General features: G+C 44.9%; 1 protein-coding gene across 1 annotated transcript; it reads right to left on the bottom strand.

Moving 5' to 3' along the window:
- Nucleotides 1-3,588: 3,588 nt before the first annotated feature.
- LOC123396353 (NAC domain-containing protein 68-like) lies at nucleotides 3,589-25,436 on the bottom strand. The gene is made up of 3 exons (XM_045091306.1): nucleotides 25,368-25,436; nucleotides 4,371-4,590; nucleotides 3,589-4,272 (listed from the first exon to the last, which is right to left on the bottom strand). Exons 1-3 carry the CDS (start codon nucleotides 25,434-25,436, stop codon nucleotides 3,950-3,952), a joined length of 612 nt encoding a protein of 203 aa, XP_044947241.1. The 3' UTR covers nucleotides 3,589-3,949.
- Between the last annotated feature and the right edge of the window lie 880 nt (nucleotides 25,437-26,316).

Below are 26,316 nucleotides of genomic sequence, written 5' to 3'. Positions count from 1 at the left end.
TGAGCAACCATCGTTCGTGCTGCTTTGGATCACAGTCATAACCCGCCAGCATTATTGATGTACAAATTCTGCAGGATTCTCCCCCCACTTCTGGCGACTCAGTGATGTCGACCCTTCCACCAATGATCCGAGTCCCGGGGTAAGTTCCTTGTCCTGACCCTTGAGAATAATACTCTTTTTAATTTTTTGACACGCCTATCTCTTTCATTAGGGCGCAAGCCAAAAAGAGGAAGACCAGTGGATCAATCCCAGACGCCACTTCTGAACCTCCAAGGAAAACTACTCCGACTCAAGAAGATCCGAGTCAAGACGAGCCATCAATTCAAGCGAACCCTCCTGAGTCGCCCAAAGGATCAACGGATGTCCCTAGATCACCGGTCGTAATGGCGACAACTGATGACCCAGATGCTGTGGTCATTACTGGTTTTGGTTTCTCCAAGCCGGCAGAGACAATCCTTTCCAAACATATAGCATCCCCTTCTCCATCAATGCCCGAGTCTGGGCCTTCCAAGGCGAAACTTTCTGACTATGCAGGTCTGGAGTTTAAAGAGCTCTGTTCTGGCTTCGCAAGTCGCCTGGAATCGAGTTACGAGATGGAAAAGAATCTGCTAAAGATGTTAAATAACAAGCATGAGGTAAACTTTATACTCTGTATTATTCCCAGTAACCCCCAAGGGCCGGGTCATCAGTAAAATGATGAGCCGGGTCTTTTTTTTTTAAAAGCGTTGCGACCAGTAACCCCCAAGGGCCGGGTCATCAGTAAAATGATGAGCCGGGTCTTGATTTCTGTATAATTTCCCTTGAGAAATTATACATTAGCCCCCAAGTGTCAGGGGTATTGCCTTGCAATAATTCTGAGACTTGTCTTTGTTCTGAATTTTGAACAGGAAAGCCTTGCCCAGACCGAACTGGCCCTGGGCGACTTAAGGAAGAACTTGGCTGACCAACAAGATGCCCGAACTCAGTCGGAAGAAAAATATAAGTTGGCTCTGGTTGAACTGGAAAAGCTCAAAGCCGAGTTAGAAAGAACTCAGGCCGACCACAGCGCGGTTTTGACAAGAGCCGAAAAAGCAGAAGCAAAGCTGGCAACTGTGCAGCTGGAGCTATCCGGCTTAAAGCGCCATATTTCCAACATGACACAAGCCATCTTTGGTAAGCTTTACCTAACTCTCCAATATTATCCTCTTCCTTGGGCAAATTCCTTAATGTTTATCTTACCGGTTATTTAATCACAGGCTCGAGAGTCGCCAATCTGCAAGACGACAGCGTGTTGATGCTGAAGGCGGTCTATACACTGACGGAACAACTGTACACAGGCAGTGTGTTGACCGTCAAAGCTGTGATCGGTGCAAAGGAGCCCATAACTTCCATCAAGAAGGTGCTTGGATATCTATCCACACTGCCTCCCCAGATCGGCGAGTTAACCCGATCAGCCGCCCGGAAGGGTGTCTTGACGGCTCTGAGTCGCTGCCTGGCGTATGCTCCAGAAATTAATTTGGAAGAAATAGCTGTCGGCTTCCCTCAACTTAAAGATGACGGCTCGGAGTTCGTGGAAGAAGACTACCAGAAGGTTGTCAAGGATTCTCGACTGGCCGCGACTCAACTTGCCGCCAGCCTTGACTTGACAAAATATCAGGCGGCTTACGATGACAAGAATAAGAAAATCAACCCGCCAACCTTCGTGGTGACCAACCTTATCCCTCGGCGACCCAAGAATCCCTTTGACTGGGAGACAGACCTGGCATCAATCTTGACCGATGAAGACGATTTCGCCTCTTTGTCCAGATGCAATTGGGTCTTGGGCGATTTACAAATCGAAGCCGGTCAGAGCTCACGCCAGGACTTAGCGGGATAGATTTTCCTTGAATTTGGCCCAAGAGCCATGTAATAGTCAGTACTTTCTTTTGATGACATCGTCTGCAAGAAACCCTTATACCGCCTTTGAGGCGGTTTAAAATATTTCGTTAATCCTTATCAGAATCGCCTGGAATGCTAAATCCGCCAAGGATGAAAACCTTGAGCACATTATCTGTGAAAATAAAATTTCCAAGGTCAAATCATAACACGAGTAATTTTGTCGGCTTATATGGTCGCGACAGGAGGGGGCGAGTCAGGAAACTTGCGCACCCACCCTTAATGCAGGTTTCGTCGGCTCATAAGGTCGCGACAGGGGGAGGCGAGTCAAAAAGCTCGTGCACCCACCCTTAATGCAGGTTTCGTCGGCTCATACGGTCGCGACAGGGGGAGGCGAGTCAAAAAGCTCGTGCACCCACCCTTAATGCAGGTTTCGTCGGCTCATACGGTCGCGACAGGGGGAGGCAAGTCAAAAAGCTCGTGCACCCACCCTCAATGCAGGTTTCGTCGGCTCATATGGTCGCGACAGGGGGAGGCGAGTCAAAAAGCTCGTGCACCCACCCTCAATGCAGGTTTCGTAGGCTCATAAGGTCGTGACAGGGAGGCGAGTCAGAAAGCTCGTGCACCCATCCTTAATGCAGGTTTCGTCGGCTCATACGGTCGCGACAGGGGGAGGCGAGTCAGAAAGATCGTGTACCCACCCTTAATGGAGGTTTTGTCGGCTCATACGGTCGCGACAGGGGGAGGTGAGTCAGAAAGCTCGTGCACCCACCCTTAATGCAGGTTTCGTCGGCTCATACGGTCGCGACAGGAGGAGGCGAGTCAGAAAGCTCGTGCAACCACCTTTAATGCATGTTCTGTCGGCTCATAAGGTCGCAACAGGATGTCATGAAATTGCTCTCTCTTTTCCTTAAAGAAGAAGCCCCCGAGTCAGGGAAATATTATATTATTCCATAATGAAAACTGAAAAACTTACAAAGCATGGAGTTTTAAGAACTCAAGTGTAATAAGGCCGCAAATGGGCAATATTCCAAGGGCGAGTTGACTCAGTCCCCGTAGTTGGTCGATCAGGCCGAAGATCCATCAAGTAGTAAGAACCATTGCGGAGGTTCTTGCTGACAACGAAAGGTCCTTCCCAAGGGGGCGAAAGCTTGTGCATTCCTGCCCGATCTTGTATCAGTCGAAGCACCAAATCGCCTTCCTGGAAGGTCCCACTCTTCACCCGGCGACTATGATAACGCCGCAGATCTTGCTGATAGATCGCCGAACGAGCCGCTGCTAAGTCACGTGCCTCTTCCAAGGCATCCAAAGATTCCTGACGCGCCAGCTCGTTGTCTTGCTCCACATATGCGGCGACTCTAAGAGAATCATGCCTTATGTCAGTAGGGAGGACGGCCTCTGCACCATAGACCAAGAAGAAAGGGGTGAACCCCGTGGACCGATTCGGGGTGGTTCGGATGCTCCATAATACCGAAGGTAACTCCTCCACCCAACATCCTGGAGTTCTTTCCAGGGGAATTATGAGCCGAGGTTTGATCCCTCGCAAAACTTCCTGATTCGCCCGCTCGGCCTGTCCGTTTGACTGCGGGTGAGCAACTGCAGAGATATCAAGCCGGATATGTTCTTGAAATACATAGTGGAAACCATCGTCGTGAGTCTAGCCTGATGTGGTATATGCTCCGCATCACCAAAGCGAGGGGGAACGTTGCGAGGAGAGGACAACAACTAGTAAATACATAGTGGAAACCAGGGCATTTTTTATTGGAAGTAGTAAACATCCCAACTAGGTCAGTTACATATTGAAGATCTCTTCAAACAACATGTCAACCAAACCATCAACCAGCAGGTGGAGGGGTGGGTAATGTAAAGCACAAGCACTACCCACAATATGTGTCATAGGAGGAACAAACATGTGTCATGAGCCTCAACATCAATCACAATCAGAAACTGAGGATCCATTATTTTTGCTCCCTCCTTTTTTCTTCCCTGCGTGCAAAGTTTGTATGAGATGGAAATTACATCAGCTATGCAGTTTTTGTGTGTATAATCTTTTGCTTATTTTTTGTTGTTGTTTGTTACAGAGATGGAAGCCACATTACATACATACCCTCATGGATACGTTGCGGAACTTGATGGGGCTGTAGGTGTTGACGACGACGGCGAGGGGGTCGATGGCGAGGCGGTACTCGTGCATGATCCATGCCGTCTTGGTGCCCTTGGGCAGGTGGCCCTTGTAGAAGACGAGAGCCTTCTTGACGCCGACGGCCTGGCCGGTGGCGGCGTCGTGGATGGGCTTGTCGGTGCCGGTGGACTTCCAGTAGCCGGAGCCGGCGGCGCGGTTGGGGCGGATGCGGTTAGGGTACTTGCGGTCCCGCGGGCTAAAGAAGTACCACTTGCTGTCGCCGTACACCGCCTGGGCTGCAGTTTCATCGATCATCAGAGCCCAACCATGGTGAGCAAGCAGAGCAGAGACCGCATACAGCGGTGATCGGTCAGGTGATTGGTTAACAACTTACAAGGGAGGTCCCATGGGTCGAAGTTGTAGATGTCGAGGTCAGCGATGATGGGGACGGGGCACGGTGCGGCTGCGGCACGGTTGCAGAGGTAGTGCAGGATGAGCTCCTCGTTCGTCGGGTGGAACCGGAACTCCGGCGGCAGCGACGTGTTTGGTACAAAGATGACAACCACATTGGGTGGGTCCGCATGAAGCACATGGTGAAAGAACGTGGATGTCGCCTAGAGGGGGGGGTGAATAGACGCTTTAAAATAATTACGGTTTAGGCTTGAACAAATACGGAATAAAACTCACGTTTAATTTGTCAAGCACAAAACCTAAAGCAACTAGGCTCAACTATGTGAACCAACAACTTATGCTAAGCAAGATAAACAACTAAGTGATAGCAAGATATATGACAAGAAACAATATGGCTATCACAAAGTAAAGTGCATAAGTAAAGGGTTCGGATAAGAGATAACCGAGGCACTCGGAGATGGTGATATTGTTAGGTAACGTAGCATAAATTCTAAAAATTTCCTACACATATTCAGATCTTCCTATGGAGATACCAACAACGAGAGAGGGGTGAGTGCATCTTCATACCTTTGAAGATCGCTAAGCGGAAGCGTTACTAGAGCGCGGTTGATGGAGTCGTACTCGCGGCGATTCAGATCGCGGTGTGATTCCGATCTAGTGCCGAACTACGGCACCTCCGCGTTCAACACACGTGCAGCCCGGTGACGTCTCTCGCACCTTGATCCAGCAAGGAGGAGGGAGAGGTTGGGGAAGAACTCCAGCAGCACGACGGCGTGGTGTCAATGGAGAGACGAGGTCTCCCGACAGGGCTTCGCCAAGCACCGGCAGAGAGGAGGAGAAAGAAGGGCAGGGCTGCGCCGAGGGAGAGGGAAAAGTATATGTCCAAAAGCCCAAAAGTGCCCACTATATATAGGAGGAGGGGAGGGGGTGCCACCCCTAGGGTTCCCACCCTAGGTGGTGCAGCAGCCCCCCAGATGGGAGGTGCGGCGGCCAGGGCACGGAGGAGGGCTCGCGCACCCCTCTGGTGGGCCTTAGGACCACCTGCGCTAGGGATTCCCCCCTCTCCCCTCTTTCTGCGCCATGGGCTGAGTGGGGGGCGCACCAGCCCACCTAGGGGCTGGTTCCCTTCCCCACTTGGCCCATCTAGCCTCCCGAGGTCATTGCCCCCCTTCAGTGGATCCCCGGGGTCACCTCCGGTGGTCCCGGTACGTTACCGGTGATGCCCGAAACACTTCCGGTGTCCGAAACCATCCGTCCTATATATCAATCTTTACCTCCGGACCATTCCGGAGCTCCTCGTGACGTCTGGGATCTCATCCGGGACTCCGAACAACTTTCTATAACCTCGTATAACAATTCCCTATAACCCTAGCGTCATCGAACCTTAAGTGTGTAGACCCTACGGGTTCGGGAGACAAGCAGACATGAACGAGACACCTCTCCGGCAAATAACCATCAACGGGGTCTAGATACCCATGGTGGCTCCCAGTTGCTCCACGATGATCTCATCGGATGAACCACGATGTCAAGGATTCAATCAATCCCGTATACAATTCCCTTTGTTTGTCGGTATAGAACTTGCCCGAGATCCGATCGTCGGTATACCTATACCTTGTTCAATCTCGTTACCGGTAAGTCTCATTACTCGTTCCGTAGCACGTCATCGTGTGACTAACTCCTTAGTCACATTGAGCTCATGATGATGTTCTACCGAGTGGGCCCAGAGATACCTCTCCGTCACATGGAGTGACAAATCCCGATCTCGATTCGTACCAACCCAACAGACACTTTCAGAGATATCCGTAGTGCACCTTTATAGTCACCCAGTTACGTTGTGACGTTTGATACACCCAAAGCACTCCTACGGTATCCGGGAGTTACACAATCTCACGGTCGAAGGAAAAGACACTTGACATTAGAAAAGCTTTAGCATACGAACAATACGATCCAGTGCTATGCTTAGGATTGGGTCTTGTCCATCACATCATTCTCCCAATGATGTGATCCCGTTATCAATGACATCTAATGCCCATGATCAGGAAACCATGATCATCTATTGACGAACGAGCTAGCCAACTAGAGGCTTGCTAGGGACACATTGTGATCTATTTATTCACACATGTATTACTGTTTCCTGTTAATACAATTATAGCATGAACAATAGACGATTATCATGAACAAGGAAATATGATAATAACCATTTTATTATTGCCTCTAGGGCATATTTCCAACAATGATTGAGCTCCGAGACACCACCAAGCTTCTAGGACGCCAAAGCATCCACGAAGAACAATATCTAGGGAACTAAGTACCAAAGGTAATAAGCTTCTCAAACTTCACTTCCACGTATCACCGTGGAGAACTCAAACCAATGCAACTAATGCAATGGTAAGAACACACAAATTGGACAAGTCCCTCACACTCAAATCCCTCCACAACAACAAAAGCTATGGAGAAATATAAGAGGAAGAACAAGGAGCTCACAAAGAACTTCAAGATCTAGATCCAAGGGGTTCCCCTCAATAGAGGAGAAAGTGATTGGTGGAGATGTGGATCTAGATCTCCTCTCTCTTTTCACTCAAGAACAAGCAAGAGTCATTGGAGGGATTGAGAGTAAGCAGGCTCTAAGAAGGTCAACAATGGGGGTAGAACATGAGCTCAACGGATTAGTTTGTCCAAGGGGGAAAAAGACCCCCTTTATATAGTGGGGGAAGAAATCAGACCGTTACCCCCACTTACAGCCCGAGCACAGCGGTACTGCCGCTAGCCCCTGGCGGTACTGCCGCTAGCCCTGGCGGTACTACCTCTAGAGAAAGTCTTCGCAAGAAGTGTGATGAAGAACAACCGCTCAGAGAGAGGTACTACCGCCCCGAAGCGGTACTACCGCCCACCCGGAGAGGTACTACCGCTCCTGGAGCGGTACTACCGCTAGGGAGAGGTAGTAAAAAATTACTACCGCTCCGGGGCCGGTACTACAACTCCGGGGGCGGTACTACCGCTGGCACGAGGAGCGGTACTACCGCTCGATACTGAATCTGCTCTAACTTTCGCATACGGACTCCGATTTCAACGAAACCAAGTTTGTTGGAAAGCTAACGACATGGGATAACACAATATTGATAGAAATATCAATAATAAGCACGTGAGAAAAGGCCCATAAGAAAATGGTGAGAACCCTTCTTCGAATAAGACCGGTAAAAACTCAACATCGAAAACATCATAGAAGATGCATATTGACTCTGGTTTTGATGAACTCGAGCTTGTCATGAAGATGACCATAAGCTCTAAAACTCACAAAGAGAAACACAAACAAGAACCAAGAAGTATGATGCAAGGATGAAAATGGTTTGAGCTCTCAACAAACGATACGATCAAGATACTCACTTGAGAGCCCCCTTGACAGTACATCAATCTATCCTAAAACAGAAAACCTATCAAGGACAAACCTATGCCTTGCACCTCGTCCTCTTGAGCTAGATGATGATGATATTGGCTTCCTCAAGATGGACCACCTTTCTTGATTGCGTTGGCTTAATGATGACTAGTTGATTGCTCCCCCATACTAACTATGGGTGAGCCACTCTTCAACATATCTTCACAACTCCATTGCCACCACAATGGACGACAAGCTTCAAGCATGATATATTCGTGCTGATCCACTTGAACTTGCACACCGCAATCTTGATGACGATCACCACTTGAAGTCATCCTTCATGGGTTGTATGAGATCTTCCTTTTGACGCAAGCCCATGTAAACACACCTAACCCCCACATAGAACTCTCACAAGACCATGGGTTAGTACACAAAACACGTAATGGACAATGCTTACCATACCATGGGATCACTTGATCCCTCTCGGTACATCTTGTACGCTTTGCATGTTGATCGTCTTGATTTACTCTTTGTCTGACGATCTTGATCAACCTTGTGTCTCTATGACCATTCTTTGGATAATACCTTGAATACTACCTTGGTCATCATATAAACTCCTTGAACCCAACATATGGATTTCAAGAAGTGCCTATGGTCAAATCCTATAAATATAACTTAAGGCAACCATTAGTCCATAGGAATTGTCATCAATTACCAAAACCACGTATGGAGAAATATGCTCTAACAATCTCCCCCATTTTGGTAATTGATGACAACCACTTAAAGAGAGTTTATATAAGGAAATAAGCATAACCAAGCACACACATGCAAATCAATAATGCATGCGTACAAGATGTAAATGCTTATGCAATAAAAGCAAAACCCTCTAAGCATAAGGAAACTAAACTCTCTAAACTTCTCCCCCATTGGCATCAATTGCCAAAATGGACAAAAAGTTAGAAAGCCAATATAGTAGGTGGTCCTCCAAAAAGTGTGTACTTCTCAACAAATGAGTGCAAATAAATACACATATACAATGATAAGAAGTTGGAGGAAAACGAACTATATCGAGGACCCAAAGATTGCAAATAAAAGGATCTTATGCCACAAGGACATACAAAAATAGAGGCAAGCAATCAAAAGATATCAGATGGAACAAATAATCATATGGTCCTTCGAACCATATGAATAAAAGATATTATGATAAAGGCAATGGAGTGTTTTATCAAAACTAGAGAAGCTCCCTATGATTTGTGCACTAATAAGATATTTTTGTATTTGATACAAGTGCACAAAATAGGATCATTGCTCCCCCAAAATTAATCGAAACACACAATGAGTGCAAGAAGAAGATGAGACAATAAGCATATAACTTGCACAAAACAAATGGTTGAGCAACATGTAAAAGAAGAAACTTAAGAATAGGCTCAACCAAAATAATGCGTGTGAGTCATGGCAAAGCACTTGAGAAGACTAAGATAAGGATGAGCATTACTCATCAACATAGTCTTGATGAAATGAGAAACAAAGTGCAAGACATATCATTCCCACACACACATACTAGAAAATGGGTTCACAAGCTTACTAATAAAGAAAATAAGAACCAAGGCTTGCCACAACCCATGGTGAAGATAGGAAATAAGAACCTTGTCAAGAGGAGGGATACCAATCGAAATGGCAAAACCCTCATCAAGACAAGCATGCGCAAAAAATAATCTTCACGGCCCAAGAGTGCATCAAGATGTAGGAAAATAAGATACGCACTCAAGGCAAATCCTTTCACGAAGCCACCAAAATTGAAAAAGGAAATGCAATGGTGGACGTGAAAGAAAAGAGGATATCAATTAGAGATGTAACTTCTCTCATGTGTAAAAGATTCTAAGTAGAAGACAATCATGATGATATATATCCACAAACAAGGATGTACACACGAAATGGTTACAAGAAGGAACAAACAAGCTATTAAAAAGGAAGTCATAAATATATCAATAAGATATTTGCTTGGAAGCTTTGAGAAAGGACATACGAACATGGCCTAATATTTTCTTATTGTACAATATGAACTTCCAACATACGAACATCAAAGACATCCCAACTAGCAATAAGACATCATCGTTCGGATGCTTTGAGAAAGGAAACAAGTACTACAAGAATGAATCAAGAGATTCATGCCATGATGCAACCTGAAAAGAAAAGACAGGTATGGGCCTTTGCAAGAAATGAATGCATGAAGTAGATACTTGTTACCGAGACAACATTGAATTGATGTAGTAGATAGTTGTTCGTTGATCATCCTAACTTGGCTCCAATAAACACATGGTCTCAACACCTTCCTTATAGGTGAGCCGAGCATCCAACGCATCTCCAATTGTTCCTGGAACAACAAAACAAAAAAAATGGTGCCCAAGCTCATTGGGACCAAAGAGTTAGAAAACCAACAATACATAGGACAAACTTCACATACATATGTGCACATAGATATGAATTTAAATTTCATGCACACTTTAGCCAATTTATGACAAGGTGGAGTTTACCCTACATATTGGGTCAAAGAAAGAAAGCAAGCAAAAGAAGCTATATATAGTAAATATGCATGCTCAAGGCTTTCAAGAATCAACTCAACACAAAGTTGATAATACACCAAAAGACAAGGTATCAAGTGATAATAAGATACCAAACGAAAAACTATTACTTGAAGGATATCAATTAAAAGATACCTCAAGGAGTGAGATATCCATTGACACATGCCAAATAAAACGAAACAAGATACCAATTGAAGGAAAACAAACACGAGGTATCTAGTTTCCAAAAGAGAGCTAGGTTCCAACAGACCAAACCCTTGATAAATTTTCATGATGGCACAAAGCATCAAAAAGAGCAAGACTTGCCTCCCATCAACCCACACCTGATGGGGATCAGAAGATTTTATGATGTGCAAATAAAGAGAGTGTTCTAAAGAAAATAGGATAGCTCCCCCAAGGGATGTGCACTATATGGAATTTGCATTTCAATACAAAATGCACAAGATGGGATCATCACTTTCTCTATATCTATAAAAACACTAGAAATGTTAAAATAGATCCACAAGAGGCAAGGAAGACAAACGAAACACAAAATCCAATGTAAAGATGATTAGCAATTTCTACCACATGATGGGAATACCAATTGTCAAGGACAAGAAGTATTTTGGAAATAATACTCATTGGTAGATCGCAAATATATCCAACATCATCTGTACCCCTAAAATGCAAGCAAATGACACTTGTAGAGCTAACATGCCACCTAGGAACAAGATAAGTTACAATATCAACACTAAGTGGCAATACCTCAAATGTACACATTTTCTAGGCTTGTAATATGCACATAGCACATTACTCCCCCATAATGTGATAACCCAATAATATTAACAAGTAGAAAATTAAATCAAACAAGAGATAGTAAACGGACCATATAGAATTTGAATTCCTCATGAGTAAGACATACCACATAGAAAGTGGATAATCTTGAAATATCAATAGTAAGTGGTATTCCCCATGTATACACATTTATAGGATTGTGAGGTGTGCAAAGCACATCACTCCCCCATAATGGGATAATCCATTAATCTCTCACAAGAGCCAACAAAGATACAAACAAGATGCAAAAAGGCTCAAAACAAGACTCACATGTACATAGTATGCAAACCAACATACACATACTAGATTACTCAAGATAAGCAAGTTGGAAGCACAACATATACAAACACATGCAAGGTACAAAACCACAACATGCAAAGGGGAAGTAACTAACAATATAAACAATTTAACTACAAGTTACCGTAAGGAAGCACATTGGATATGAGATAGAAACTTGATAATCCAAATGACTTGGCTTGAGATAATATGAATGATGAAGACCCCTTAATTCTTCATTATGTATCCAAGTCTCGAATGTCCTCCACATTCACCTATTGATCAAGTTTGAGATTGTTGGTCCCCAACCACGTTGGGTCCTAAGAGGTTAGTCACAATAGGCTTGGCAACCCAAATGGTACTTTTCTTGACACCACTTTGAGTACCAACAAACTTGGCAAACACATTGACAATGTTATCCTTGCCAAGAGAATAGATATCATCAATAATGATTGAGTTGGATAAATTACCTCTCGTGCAAGAAGAAGCAAAGTGACCCTGCTCACGACATAAGTAGCAACATCTACCCTTTAATTTCTTCCCTATTGATTTCTCAACATGAGGAGTGTTGGCTTGGGTCTTCTTGGGAAGGGCCCTTTCTTCAACTTGTAGGTGAGTATGTGATTCATCTTGTGGCCGCTTCCCTTGTTTCTTGTGACTTTGGGGCTTCTTCTTTAGTGGGAAAGATCTAACATGGCGCCCTTCAATTTTGCACTTGAAGCAAATAATCTTGGCCGAATTCTTGACTTGTTCTTGGCCCTTCTTCTTGAAGCTTTTGGACTTATTCTTCTTGTTGGAGTTGAATCCAAGTCCATCTTTGTTATTTGGGGATTTTTGCCCACACAAGACATTGTTGAGTGTGGACATTCCTTCATGACTCTTTTCCAAGTCTTTCTTCAAGGAAGTGACTTGGGCCTTGAGCTCTTTGATTTCCTCTACATGGTTAGTATCAACACAAGTACTAGAGGAAGTATAAGCTTCATTGTTAGAGTAACAAGGCATGGAAAGTAATTCATCATAAGATGTAGCAACATTATGAGTAGATGAATTACGAGGACTAGCACATGGCAATATAACATTTTGACTAGAAGTAGTGCTAGTGTCCACATGAGGCTCCCTCAATGTTACCTTGGTAGTAATAGCCTCATGAGCTAATTTTAGCACATTATGGGATACTAGAAGATCATCATGAGAGCTTGTGAGCATTACATGACTTTCTTCCAATTTCCCATAATTGCTAGATAAAAACTCAAGTTGAGCCCTTAGCTCAACATTCTCCTTTAAAATGGATGCTTCGCAAGAAGTAGAGTTAGTAGCACAAGCATCATTATTAACAATAAGAGGAGAAGGTAACTTGGCAAGCTCTTTAGCATATGAAGCTTCAAGTTGAGCATGAGACTTGGTGAGTTCGATGAGTGAACTCTTAATAGCCATTGAGCCATTTTCGAGGTCCTCATAGTCCTCAACAAGTTTAGCATGTGCAACTTCAAGCTTATCGTTTTTAGTTCTAAAATCAATAGCCACCTCGAGAGCTCTATCATGGGATTCCTTTAATCTAGATAATTCTATAGCAAAGGTTTCGTCAAGAGATTCCTTGGTGGTTTGTTCATTTTCAAGACCTTGAGATAGCTCCGCGATCTCGTTAGCGTAATCACGCTCATGACCTTCCATTGTCTCAATGGTGGCCTCATGCTCCTCGAGATGAGCTTCCAACTACTCAATGTATTTCTTGCCCTCAGTGGCAATAGACATGATTTCCAAGAAGTTGTAACAAGCAAGTTTATTCTTATAAAGATATTTAAAAATCATTTCACCCTTAATTTTTAAGGATGCAATAATATCAATCTCTTCATCATTATTCTCACCCTCATTATCATCAACATCATCATCATGAGATACATTGGGATTCAAAGTAGGAGATACCTTTGAAGCCTAAGCTATAAGGCAAAAGTAACAATAGATGATGATGTAGGATCCCTTGAAGCATCATTCAAGGCCACATCTTGTTCCACAGAGTGATGAATTTCCTCTACATTGTTAGCACAACAACACGAGGAAATATATACATTTTTATCATGGCAACAAGATATAGGAATCATATCATCATGAGATTTAGTCAAGCAGTTTTTACATGATATGCAAGGACTATCAACACAAGCATGTAAAAAATTTAGAGTGCTCAAAGTGTTAATGCCCAAAGATGAACCATTGCAATAATACAGTGAAGAAGGATCATCAACAATAAATCCACTATCATCATTGCAATGATCACCACTACTCACCATATCATTACCTTGTGGCAATCCACATGTAGGTGAAGTAGATGAAGTTGATAAGAGCACACGACCGGAGGTGGAGGGAGAACAATCATTCCCACAAATCTTGGAAGTACCATATTTATCTTGAAGCTTTGTCCACAACTCATGAGCATCCCGGAATGGCATGAGTTGAAATATAACTACATTGCTCAAAGCATCAATAAGCACATTAGAAGCTTGAGCATCAAGATAAGAGTTTTTCTCATCCTCTAAAGATATATTTTGAGAATCCTTTGGAGGAGAAAAACCCATATCTACAATTCGCTCTAAATTTGGGTCCAAGACCCAAAAGTGATTAAGCATGAGAATTACCCAAACATCAAAATTTGTGCCATCAAAACTAAGAGTGTCAGAGAATCCTAAACCCCTAGTCGACATCCTTACTCTCTAGGTGGTTAAACCTAATAAAGAGAGACCTAGCTCTGATACCAATTGAAAGGACGTGGATGTCGCCTAGAGGGGGGGGTGAATAGGCGCTTTAAAATAATTACGGTTTAGGCTTGAACAAATGCAGAATAAAACTAACGTTTAATTTGTCAAGCACAAAACCTAAAACAACTAGGCTCAACTATGTGCACCAACAACTTATGCTAAGCAATATAAACAACTAAGTGATAGCAAGATATATGACACGAAACAATATGGCTATCACAAAGTAAAGTGCATAAGTAAAGGGTTCGAGTAAGAGATAACCGAGGCACTCGGAGACGATGATATATCCCGAAGTTCACACCCTTGTGGATGCTAATCTCCGTTGGAGCGGTGTGGAGGCACAATGCTCCCCAAGATGCCACTAAGGCCACCGTAATCTCCTCACACCCTCGCACAATGCAAGATTTCGTGATTCCACTAAGGGACCCTTGAGGGTGGTCACTGAACCCGTACAAATGGCAAACCTTGGGGGCGGTCACCGGTACCCGTACAAATTGCTCGGGGCAATCTCCACAACCTAATTGGAGAGCCCGATGCTTGCCCGGAGCTTTACACCACAATGATTGAGCTCCGAGACACCACCAAGCTTCTAGGACGCCAAAGCATCCACAAAGAACAATATCTAGGGAACTAAGTACCAAAGGTAATAAGCTTCTCAAACTTCACTTCCACATATCACCGTGGAGAACTCAAACCGATGCAACTAATGCAATGGTAAGAACACACGAAGTGGACAAGTCCCTCACACTCAAATCCCTCCACAACAACAAAAGCTATGGAGAAATATAAGAGGAAGAACAAGGAGCTCACAAAGAACTTCAAGATCTAGATCCAAGGGGTTCCCCTCACATAGAGGAGAAAGTGATTGGTGGAGATGTGGATCTAGATCTCCTCTCTCTTTTCACTCAAGAATAAGCAAGAATCATTGGAGGGATTGAGAGTAAGGAAGCTCTAAGAAGGTCAACAATGGGGGTAGAACATGAGCTCAACGGATTAGTTTGTCCAAGGGGGAAGAAGACCCCCTTTATATAGTGGCGGAAGAAATCAGATCGTTACCCCCACTTACAACCCGAGTACAGTGGTACTACCGCTAGCCCTGGCGGTACTACCGCTAGCCCCTGGCGGTACTACCTCTAGAGAAAGTCTTCGCAAAAAGTCTGACGAAGAACAACCGCTCAGATAGAGGTACTACCGTTCCGAAGCGGTACTACCGCCCACCCGGGGCGGTACTACCGCTAGGGAGAGGTAGTGAAAAATTACTACCACTCCGGGGGTGGTACTACCACTACAGGAGCGGTACTACCGCTGGATACTGAATCTGCTCTAACTTTCGCATACGGACTCCGATTTCAACGAAACCAGGTTTGTTGGAAAGCTAACGACATGGGCTAACACAATATTGATAGAAATATCAATAAGAAGAAAGTGAGAAAAGGCCCATAAGAAAATGGTGAGAACCCTTCTTCGAATAAGACCGGTAAAAACACCCAACATCGAAAACATCATAGAAGATGCATATTGACTCTGTTTTCTATGAACTCGAGCTTGTAATGAATATGACCATAAGATCTAAAAATCACAAATAGAAACACCAAACAAGAACCAAGAAGTATGATGCAAGGATGCAAATGGTTTGAGCTCACAACGAACGATATGATCAAGCTACTCACTTGAGAGCCCCCCTTGACAGTACAACAATCTATCCTAAAACAGAAAACCTATCAAGGGCAAACCTATACCTTGCACCTCGTCCTCTTGAGCTAGATGATGATGATCTCGGCTTCCTTAAGATGGACCACCTTTCTTGATTGCGTTGACTTGATGAAGACTAGTTTATTGCTCCCCCATACTCACTATGGGTGAGCCACTCTTTAGCATATCTTCACAACTCCATTGCCACCACAATGGATGGCAAGCTTCAAGCATGATATATTCGTGTTGATCCACTTGAACTTGCACACCGCAATCTTGATGACGATCACCACTTGACGTCATCCTTCATGGGTTGTATGAGATCTTCCTTTTGATGCAAGCCCATGGAAACACACCTAACCCCCACATAGAACTCTCACGAAGACCATGGGTTAGTACACAAAACACGTAATGGACAATGCTTACCATACCATGGGATCACTTGATCCCTCTCGGTACATCTTGTACGCTTTGTGTGTTGATCATCTTGATTTACTCTTTGTCTGACGATCTTGATCAACCTTGTGTCTCTATGACCATTCTTTGGATAATACCTTGAAACCATCTTGGTTATCATATAAACTCCTTGAACCCAACATATGGACTTCAAGAAGTGTCTATGGGCAAATCCTATAAATATAACTTAAGGCAACCATTAGTCCATAGGAATTGTCATCAATTACCAAAACCACACATAGAGAAATATGCTCTAACACATGGCCGCGAGAGGAGGCTAGGTGTGCGAGCTGTTGGAAATATGCCCTAGAGGCAATAATAAAATGATTATTATTGTATTTTCCTGTTCATGATAATTGTCTATTGTTCATGCTATAATTCTATTAATCGGAATCCATAATACATGTGCGAATACATAGACCACAACATGTCCCTAGTGAGCCTCTAGTTGGCTAGCTCGTTGATCAATAGATGGTCATGGTTTCCTGACCATGGACATTGGATGTCATTGATAATGGGATCACATCATTAGGAGAATGATGTGATGGACAAGACCCAATCCTAAGCATATCACAAGATCGTATAGTTCGTCTGCTAGAACTTTCATGATGTCAAGTATCATTTCCTTAGGTCATGAGCTTGTGCAACTTCCGGATACCGTAGGAATGCTTTGGGTGTATCAAACGTCACAACGTAACTGGGTGATTATAGGTGCACTACAGGTATCTCCGAAAGTGTATGTTGGGTTGGTACGAATCGAGACTGGGATTTGTCATTCCGTGTGACGAAGAGGTATATCTGGGCCCACTCGATAATACATCATCATAATGAGCTCAGTGTGGCTAAGGAGTTAGCCACATGATCATGTGTTACGGAACGAGTAAAGAGACTTACCGGTAGCGAGACTGAACAAGGTATATGGATACCAACGGTCGAATCTCGGGCAAGTATCATACTGGTAGACAAAGGGAATTGCATACGGGATTGAGTGAATCCTTGACATCGTGGTTCATCCGATGAGATCATCGTGGAACATGTGGGAGCCAACATGGGTATCCAGATCCCGCTGTTGGTTATTGACCGGAGAGATGTCTCGGTGATGTCTGCATGGTTCCCGAACGTTTAGGGTCTACACACTTAAGGTTCGGTGACGCTAGAGTTGTAATGGGAATTGTATATGTGGTTACCGAAGGTTTTTAGGAGTCCTGGATGAGATCCCGGACATCACGAGGAGTTCCGGAATTGTCCGGAGGTAAAGATTTATATATGGGAAGTCCAGTTTGGTTGCCGGAAAAGTTTCGGGGTTTATCGGTATTGTACCGGGACCACCAAAAGGATATCGGGAGTCCACCGGGAGGGTCCACCTGTTTCGGAGGGCTGCATGGGCCAAAAGTGGAAGAGAACCAGCCCCTGGTGGGCTCGTGCAAGCCAACATAGGAAGGCCCGAGGTGCCTAGGGCAAAACCCTAGGGCATGGGCTGCCTCCCTCCGACTTGGGAGGCAAGCCACCCCTAGGGCGCCCCCGCCCCCTCCTCCTTGGTCGATGCCGCCCCTCCTAGGGTTTCCCTAGGGTGGCCGGCTCCCTCTCCCTCCATCTTATAAATAGTGGGGCTTTTGGGAGGGCTGTACACACCTTGAACATCACCCCTTGGCGGAGCCCTACCTCTCCTCCTCCGCGGCGCTTGGCGAAACCCTGCCGGAGAACCACAAGCTCCATCACCACCACGCAGTCGTGATGCCAGAGCTCTCCCTCAACTTCTCCTTCACCCTTGCTGGATCAAGAAGGAGGAGACGTTCCCGGGCTGTAGGTGTGTTGAACGCGGAGGCACCGTTCGTTCCACTTAGAGATCTTCAACGGTATGAAGACGCTCTCCCTCTCTCGTTGCTGGTTTCTCCTAGTTTGATCCTGGTGACGTAGGAAATTTTGAATTATTACTACGTTCCCCAGAAGTGGTATCAGAGCTAGGTTTATGCGTAGATTCTATGCACGAGTAGAACACAAGTAGTTGTGGGCCATGATTTGTTCAATTTGCTTACCGTTACTAGTCTTATCTTGATTCGACAGCATTGTGGGATGAAGCGCCAGGACCGACTTTACACGTACTCTTACGTGAGACTAGTTCCACCGCCCGACATGCACTTGTTGCATAATGTGGCTAGCGGGTGTGTGTCTCTCCCACTTTAGTCGGATCGGATTCGATGAAGAGGGTCCTTATGAAGGGTAAATAGCAATTGGCATATCACCGTTGTGGCTGTGACCTAGGTAAGAAACGTTCTTGCGAGAAACCTATAGCAGCCACGTAAAACTTGCAACAACAATTAGAGGACGTCTAACTTGTTTTTGCAGGGTATGCTATGTGATGCGATATGGCCAAAAGGATGTGATGATATATATGTGATGTATGAGATTGATCATGTTCTTGTAATAGGATTCACGACTTCCATGTCGATGAGTATGACAACCGGCTGGAGCCATAGGAGTTGTCTTAATTATTGTATGAGATGCAACGCCATGTGATTACTTTACTTTATTGCTAACTGTTAGCCATAGTAGTAGAAGTAATAGTTGGCGAGACGACTTCGTGAAGACACAATGATGGAGATCATGGTGTCATGCCGGTGACAATGATGATCATGCCGCGCCCGAAGATGGAGCTGAAAGGCGCAATATGATATTGGCCATATCATGTCACTATATGATTTGCATGTGACGTTTATCATGTTTCAATATGTTATTTTCTTAGAACGACGGTAGTAAATAAGATGACCCCTCACTTAAATTCCAAGAAATGTGTTCCCCCTAAGTGTGCACCATTGCGAAGGATCGTTGTTCCGAAGCACCACGTGATGATCGGGTGTGATAGATACTAATGTTTGCATACAACGGGTGTAACCCAGATTTACACACGCAAAACACTTAGGTTGACTTGACGAGCCTAGCATGTACATACATGGCCTCGGAACACGAGATACGAAAGGTCGAACATGAGTCGTATGGAGATACAGTCAACATGGAGATGTTCACCATTGATGACTAGTCCGTCTCACGCGATGATCGGACACGGCCTAGTCGATACGGATCATGTATCATTTATATGACTAGAGGGATGTCTATATGGGTGGGAGTTCATTAAATTATTTGATTATATGAACTTAATTATCATGAACTTAGTCTAAAATTGTCTTTACAATCTATTGTAGATCCAATGCCCCACGCACATGTCCCACTGAACTTCAACGTGTTACTAGAGAAAACCAAACTGAAAGACGATGGAAGCAACTATGCGGACTGGGTCCGTAACATGAGGCTCATCCTCATAGCTTCGAAGAAAATGTATGTCCTTAATGCACCGCTAGGTGACGCACCCATTTTCCCAGCGACTCAAGACGTTATGAACGCATGACAGTTGCGTAGTGATGATTAGTCCCTAGTTCAGTGCGGCATGCTTTACAGTTTAGAACCGGGGCTCCAAAAGCATTTTGAGCAACATGGAGCATATGAGATGTTCCAAGAGTTGAAACTGGTTTTCCAAGATCATGCCCGGACCGAGAGATATGAAGTCTCCGACAAGTTCTTCAGTTATAAGATGGAGGAAAATGGTTCTGTCAACGAACACATACTCAGAATGTCTGGGTTGCACAACCACTTGTCTCAGCTGGGAGTTAACCTTCCGGACGACTAGGTTATTGACAGGATCCTCCAGTCGCTTCCACCTAGCTACAAGAGCTTTCTGATGAACTACAATGTGCAAGGGATGGAGAAGACCATTCCCAAGTTGTATTCAATGCTGAAATCAGCGGAGGTGGCAATCAAGAAGGAACATCAAGTGTTGATGGTGAATAAGACCACTAGTTTCAAGAAACTCAAGGGTAAGAAGAACTTCAAGAAGGACGACAAAGCAGTTGCCGCGCCCGGTAAACTAGTTGCCGGGAAGAAGTCCAAGAATGGATCCAAGCCTGAGACTGAGTGCTATTATTGCAAGGGAAACGATCACTGGAAGCAGAACTGCCCCAAGTACCTAGCGGATAAGAAGGCCGGTAATGTCAAAGGTATATATGATATACATGTTATTGATGTGTACCTTACCAACACTCGTAGTAGCTCCTGTGTATTTGATACTGGTGCAGTTGCTCATATTTGTAACTCAAAACAGGAGCTGCATAATAAGCAGAGGCTCGCAAAGGACGAGGTGACGATGCGCGTCGGGAATGGTTCCAAGGTCGATGTGATCACCGTCGGCACACTGCCTCTACATCTACCTTCGGGATTAGTTTTAAACCTTAATAATTGTTATTTAGTACCATATTTGAGCATGAACATTGTATCGGGATCTTGTTTAATGTGAGATGGCTACTCATTTAAATCTGAGAATAATGGTTGTTCCATTTATATGAGAGATATGTTTTATGGTCATGCCCCGCTGGTCAATGGTTTATTCTTAATGAATCTCGAACATGATGTTATACATATTCATAGTGTGAGTACCAAAAGATGTAAGGTTGATAGTCCCACATACTTGTGGCACTGCCGCCTTGGTCATATCAGTGTCAAACGCATGAAGAAACTCCATACAGATGGATTTTTGGAGTCTCTTGATTTTGAATCATTTGACACATGCGAACCGTGCCTCATGGGCAAGATGACTAAGACTCCATTCTCCGGAACAATGGAGCGAGCAACCAACTTGTTGGAAATAATGCATACCGATGTGCGGTCCAATGAGCGTTGAGGCTCGCGATGGCTATCATTATGTTCTCACCCTCACTGATGACTTAAGCAGATATGGGTATGTCTACTTAATGAATCACAAGGCTGAGACCTTTGAAAGGGTCAAGGAATTTCAGAGTGAGGTAGAGAATCAACATGACAAGAAAATAAAGTTCTTTCGATCTGATCATGGAGGAGAATATTTGAGTCACGAGTTTGGCACACACTTAAGGAAATGTGGAATTGTTTCACAACTCATGCCGCCTAGCACACCTCAGTGTAACAGTGTGTCTAAACGTTGTAATCGCACTCTATTGGATATGGTGCGATCTATGATGTCCCTTACTGATCTACCGCTATCATTTTGGGGATATGCATTGGAGACTGCCGCATTCACTTTAAATAGGGAACCATCTAATTCCATTGAGACGACACCGTATGAATTATGGTTTGGGAAGAAACATAAGCTGTCGTTTCTGAAAGTTTGGGGATTCGATGCTTATATCAAGAAACTTCAACCTGAAAAGCTCGAACCCAAATCGGAAAAGTGCGTCTTTATAGGATACCCTAAGGAAACTATTGGGTATACCTTCTATCTCAGATCCGAAGGCAAGATCTTTGTTGCCAAGAATGGATCCTTTCTAATGAAAGAGTGTCTCTCGAAAGAAGTGAGTGGGAGGAAAGTAGAACTTGATGAGGTATTTGTACCCCCTCTCGAACCGGAGAGTAGCACAACACAGGAAAATGTTTCTGGGGTGTGTGCACCGTCTAGAGAGGAAGTTAATGATGATGATCATGAAACTTCAGATCAAGTTACTACTGAACTCCTTAGGTCCATGAGGACACATTCCGCACCAGAGTGGTATGGCAACCCTGTCCTAGAAATCATGTTGTTAGACAACAGTGAACCTTCGAACTATGAAGAAGCGATGGCGGTCCTAGATTCCAACAAATGGCTGGAAGCGATGAAATCCGAGATAGGATCCATGTATGAGAACAAAGTATGGACTTTGGTGGACTTGCCCGATGGTCGGCGAGCCATAGAAAACAAATGGATCTTTAAGAAGAAGACTGACGCGGATGGTAATGTGACCATCTATCAGGCTCGACTTGTCGCTAAGGGTCATCGACAAGTTCAAGGAGTTGACTACGATGAGACTTTCTCACCCGTAGCAATGCTAAAGCCCGTCCGAACCATGTTAGTAGTTTCCGAATTTTTTGATTATGAGATCTGGCAAATGGACGTCAAAACAACATTCCTTAACGACTTTCTTAAGGAAGAATTATATATGATACAGTCGAAAGGTTTTGTCGATCCTAAAACTGCTGACAAGGTATGCAATCTCCAGTGCTCCATCTATGGGCCGGTGCATGCATCTCAGAGTTGGAACATTCGCTTTGATGAGGTGATCAAAGCGTTTGGTTTTGTACAAACTTATGGAGAAGCCTGTATTTACAAGAAAGTGAGTGGGAGCTCTGTAGCATTTCTCATATTATATGTGAATGACATATTGTTGATGGGAAATGATATAGAACTTATGGAAAGCATAAAGGCCTATTTGAATAAGTGTTTTTCAATGTAGGACCTTGGAGAAGCTGCTTACATATTAGGCATCAAGATCTATAGAGATAGATTGAGACTCCTCATTGGTCTTTCACAAAGCACATACCTTGACAAGATATTGAAGAAGTTCAATATGGACAAGTCCAAGAAGGGGTTCTTGCCTGTATTGTGAGGTGTGAGATTGAGAACAACACAATACCCGACGACGACAGAAGATAGAAAACATATGAGTACCGTCCTCTATGCTTCAGCCATAGGCTCTATTATGTATGCCATGCTGTGAACCTTGCCATAAGTTTGATAGGGAGGTACCAAAGTGATCCCGGAGTGGATCACTGGATAGCAGTCAAGAATATCCTTAAGTACCCGAAAAGGACTAAAGATATGTTTCTCGTTTATGGAGGTGCCAAAGAGCTCGTCGTAAAGGGTTACGTCGATGCTAGCTTTGACACAGATCTGGATGACTCCAAGTCACAAACCGGATACATGTATAGTTTGAATGATGGGGCAGTCAGCTGGTGCAGTTGCAAGCAAAGCGTCGTGGTGGCATCTACATGTGAAGCGGAGTACATAGCTGCTTCGAAAGCAACACATGAAGGAGTGTGGATGAAGGAGTTCATCACCGACCTAGGAGTAATTCCCAGTGCGTTAGGCCCTATGACTCTCTTTTGTGACAACACTGGAGCTATTGCCATAGCCAAGGAGCCCAGGTTTCACAAGAAGACCAAGCACATCAAGCCCCGCTTCAACTCCATTCGTGGATACATTCAGGGTGGATATATATATATATATATATATATATATATATATATATATTTAAAGTACATACGGATGTGAATGTCGCATTTTCGTTGACTAAACCTCTTCCACGAGCGAAACATGATTAGCACCATAAATCTTTGGGTGTTCGATTCATCACAATGTAACTAGATTATTGACTCTAGTGCAAGTGGGAGACTATTGGAAATATGCCCTAGAGGCAATAATAAAATGGTTATTATTATACTTCCTTGTTCATGCTAATTGTCTATTGTTCATGCTATAATTGTATTAACCGAAAACCACAATACATGTGTGAATACATAGACCAAAACATGTCCCTAGTGAGCCTCTAGTTGGCTAGCTCATTGATTAATAGATTGTCATGGTTTCCTGGACATGGACATTGGATGTCATTGATAATAGGATCACATCATTAGGAGAATGATGTGATGGACAAGACACAATCCTAAGCATAGCACAAGATCGTATAACTCGTGTGATAGAGCTTTCATAATGTCAAGTATCATTTCCTTAGCACATGAGATTGTGCAACTCCTGGATACTGTAGGAATGCTTTGGGTGTATCAAATGTCACAACATAACTGTGTGCTTATAAAGGTGCACTACAGGTATCTTCGAAAGTGTCTGTTGGGTTGGTACGAATCGAGACTAGGATTTGTCACTCCGTGTGACGGAGAGGTATCTCTGGGCCCACTCGGTAATACATCATCATAATGAGCTCAATGTGACTAAGGAGTTAGCCATGAGATCATGTGTTACGGAAAGAGTAAAGAAACCTGCCGATAATGAGGTTAAACAAGGTATAGGGATACCAACGATCGAATCTTGGGCAAGTATCATACCAGTACACAAAGGGAATTGCATACGGGATTGAGTGAATCCTTGACATCATGGTTCATCCGATGAGATCCTCGTGGAACATGTGGGAGCCAACATGGGTATCTAGATCCGCTCTTGGTTATTGACCGGAGAGATGTCTCGGTCATGTCTGCATGGTTCCCGAACCCGTAGGATCTACACACTTAAGGTTCGGTGATGCTAGAGTTGTAATGGGAATTGTATATGTGGTTACTGAAGGTTGTTTGGAATCTCGAAAGAGATCCCGGACGTCACGAGGAGTTCTGGAATGGTCAGGAGGTAAAGATTTTGATATGGAAGTCCAGTTTCGGTCACCGAAAAAGTTTCGGGGTTTATCAGTATTGTACCAGGACCACCGAAAGGGTATCGGGGGTCCACCGGGAGGGTCCACCTGTTCCAGAGGGCTGCATGGGACGAAAGTGGAAGGGAACCAGCCTTTGATGGGCTGGTGCGATCTAACAAAGGAAGGCCCGAGGTGCCTAGGGCAAAACCCTAGAGCGTGGGGCTGTCTCCCTCCGACTTGGGAGGCAAGCCATCCCAGGGCGCCGCCCCCTCCTTGATCGGCGCCGCCCCTCCTAGGGTTTCCCTAGGGTGGCCAGCCCCCTCTCCCTCCCTCCTATAAATAGTGGGAGTTTTGGGAGGTCTGCACACACCTTGAAGATCATCCCTTGGCGCAGCTCTACCTCTCCACCTCTCCTCCACCGCGACGCTTGGCGAAGCCTTGCCAGAGAACCACAAGCTCCATCACCACCATGCCATCGTGCTGCCGGAGCTCTCCCTCAAGTTCTCATTCACCCTCGATGGATAAAGAAGGAGGAGATGTCCTCGGGCTATAGGTGTGTTGAATGCGGAGGCACCGTTCGTTCGGAGCTTGGATCGGATCGCCGCGAGTACGACTCCATCGATCGCATTCATAGTAACGCTTCCGCTTAGCGATCTTCAACAGTATGAAGATGTTCTCCCTCTCTCGTTGCTGGTTTCTCCTAGTTTGATCTTGGCGATGTAGGAAAATTTTGAATTATTACTACGTCCCCCAACACGAGCTGCCATCCTACTGCCATGCCGTGAGGCTGCAGGGCCCACCCGCGGTGCACCTTTCGTTGCGGGCGCTGGATACCTGTTATACGCAGGCCGCCGTCTGGTATCGTGGCGGCTGGCACAGGTGCCACACGTCAGCTGGCACGCATGCCGTCATGGCTGGGTGATCTTTTTTGACAATGTCATTTCAAGATGTTTATTTTGATAATTACGTTGGACATGTAGTCCTTTTGGACGAAAATCCCCTCACATCGACACCAAAAAAGTTGTTACAGAATCTCATTGACAAAACCGTCGGCTCTACCCCAAACTGAGGCTGAAGTGTGGTTGACGGCTCTCCCACGGTCCGACTGATCGAATCTGGGGAACCCATCCTAAGAGTGACTTCAACCAACTCCAGTGGGCGGACATAGACCGTTCACCCAAATGGACGAACGTCGGTCCAACATATCGACCCGAACATATAAATTGTCTGCTCGTTGTTCGTCTTGATGCATTTTTGACTCAAATTTGAATCAGATTTGTGTTCACCTGGACGCAAGACCATTTGGTGTTTTTAAGATCCCAGATGTCATCCGCACACCCATTGCCCGGAGTCGTATTAAACGCATCCACCTAACTTGGGCCCACTTGACAGCGGGTGAAAGCACGAGGTCGTCATCCTTTTTAATGCAAGCATGTGTGTGTGGGGGGGGGGGCTCATCCACTTCTCCTCCCCCGTGCACATATGGCCAAGCTTGCTCTCCTCGACGGCGACAACAAAACCCTAGCCATGGGCAGCTTCGGCAAGTGCAAGGTTAAGCTCCATGTCGGCGCCAGCTCGTCCTGCGTTCCTCCTCCCCCTTCATCTACACCATCGACAACCTCCGAGATGGAGCCGCATGCGGGCAGTGGTCACTGCAGGCCACGTGATCGACTATACATCCCGATGGATCAGGCACGGTGCCAATGGCATTACTGCCAGCCCCTGCCTTATCTACACGTGAACCTCCCACATGGATGGTGCCTTGACCCACACTTCATCCCCGTGCGAGTAG

Source organism: Hordeum vulgare, chromosome 5H, assembly GCF_904849725.1.
Source record: "Hordeum vulgare subsp. vulgare chromosome 5H, MorexV3_pseudomolecules_assembly, whole genome shotgun sequence".
NCBI classification, from domain to species: Eukaryota; Viridiplantae; Streptophyta; class Magnoliopsida; order Poales; family Poaceae; genus Hordeum; species Hordeum vulgare.
Note: the sequence above shows the minus strand (reverse complement) of the source record. Positions and strands in the feature narration are given on the sequence as shown.

Excerpts from the sequence above, each read along its gene's own strand:
- LOC123396353 (XM_045091306.1), bottom strand. The coding sequence starts at position 25,436 with ATGACGGCATGCGTGCCAGCTGACGTGTGGCACCTGTGCCAGCCGCCA. Across the intron at positions 4,591-25,367 it reads GATACCAGACGGCGGCCTGC|GCGACATCCACGTTCTTTCA; the intron begins GTATAACAGGTA and ends CCCCCCCTCTAG. Across the intron at positions 4,273-4,370 it reads CGACCCATGGGACCTCCCTT|CCCAGGCGGTGTACGGCGAC; the intron begins GTAAGTTGTTAA and ends ATGAAACTGCAG.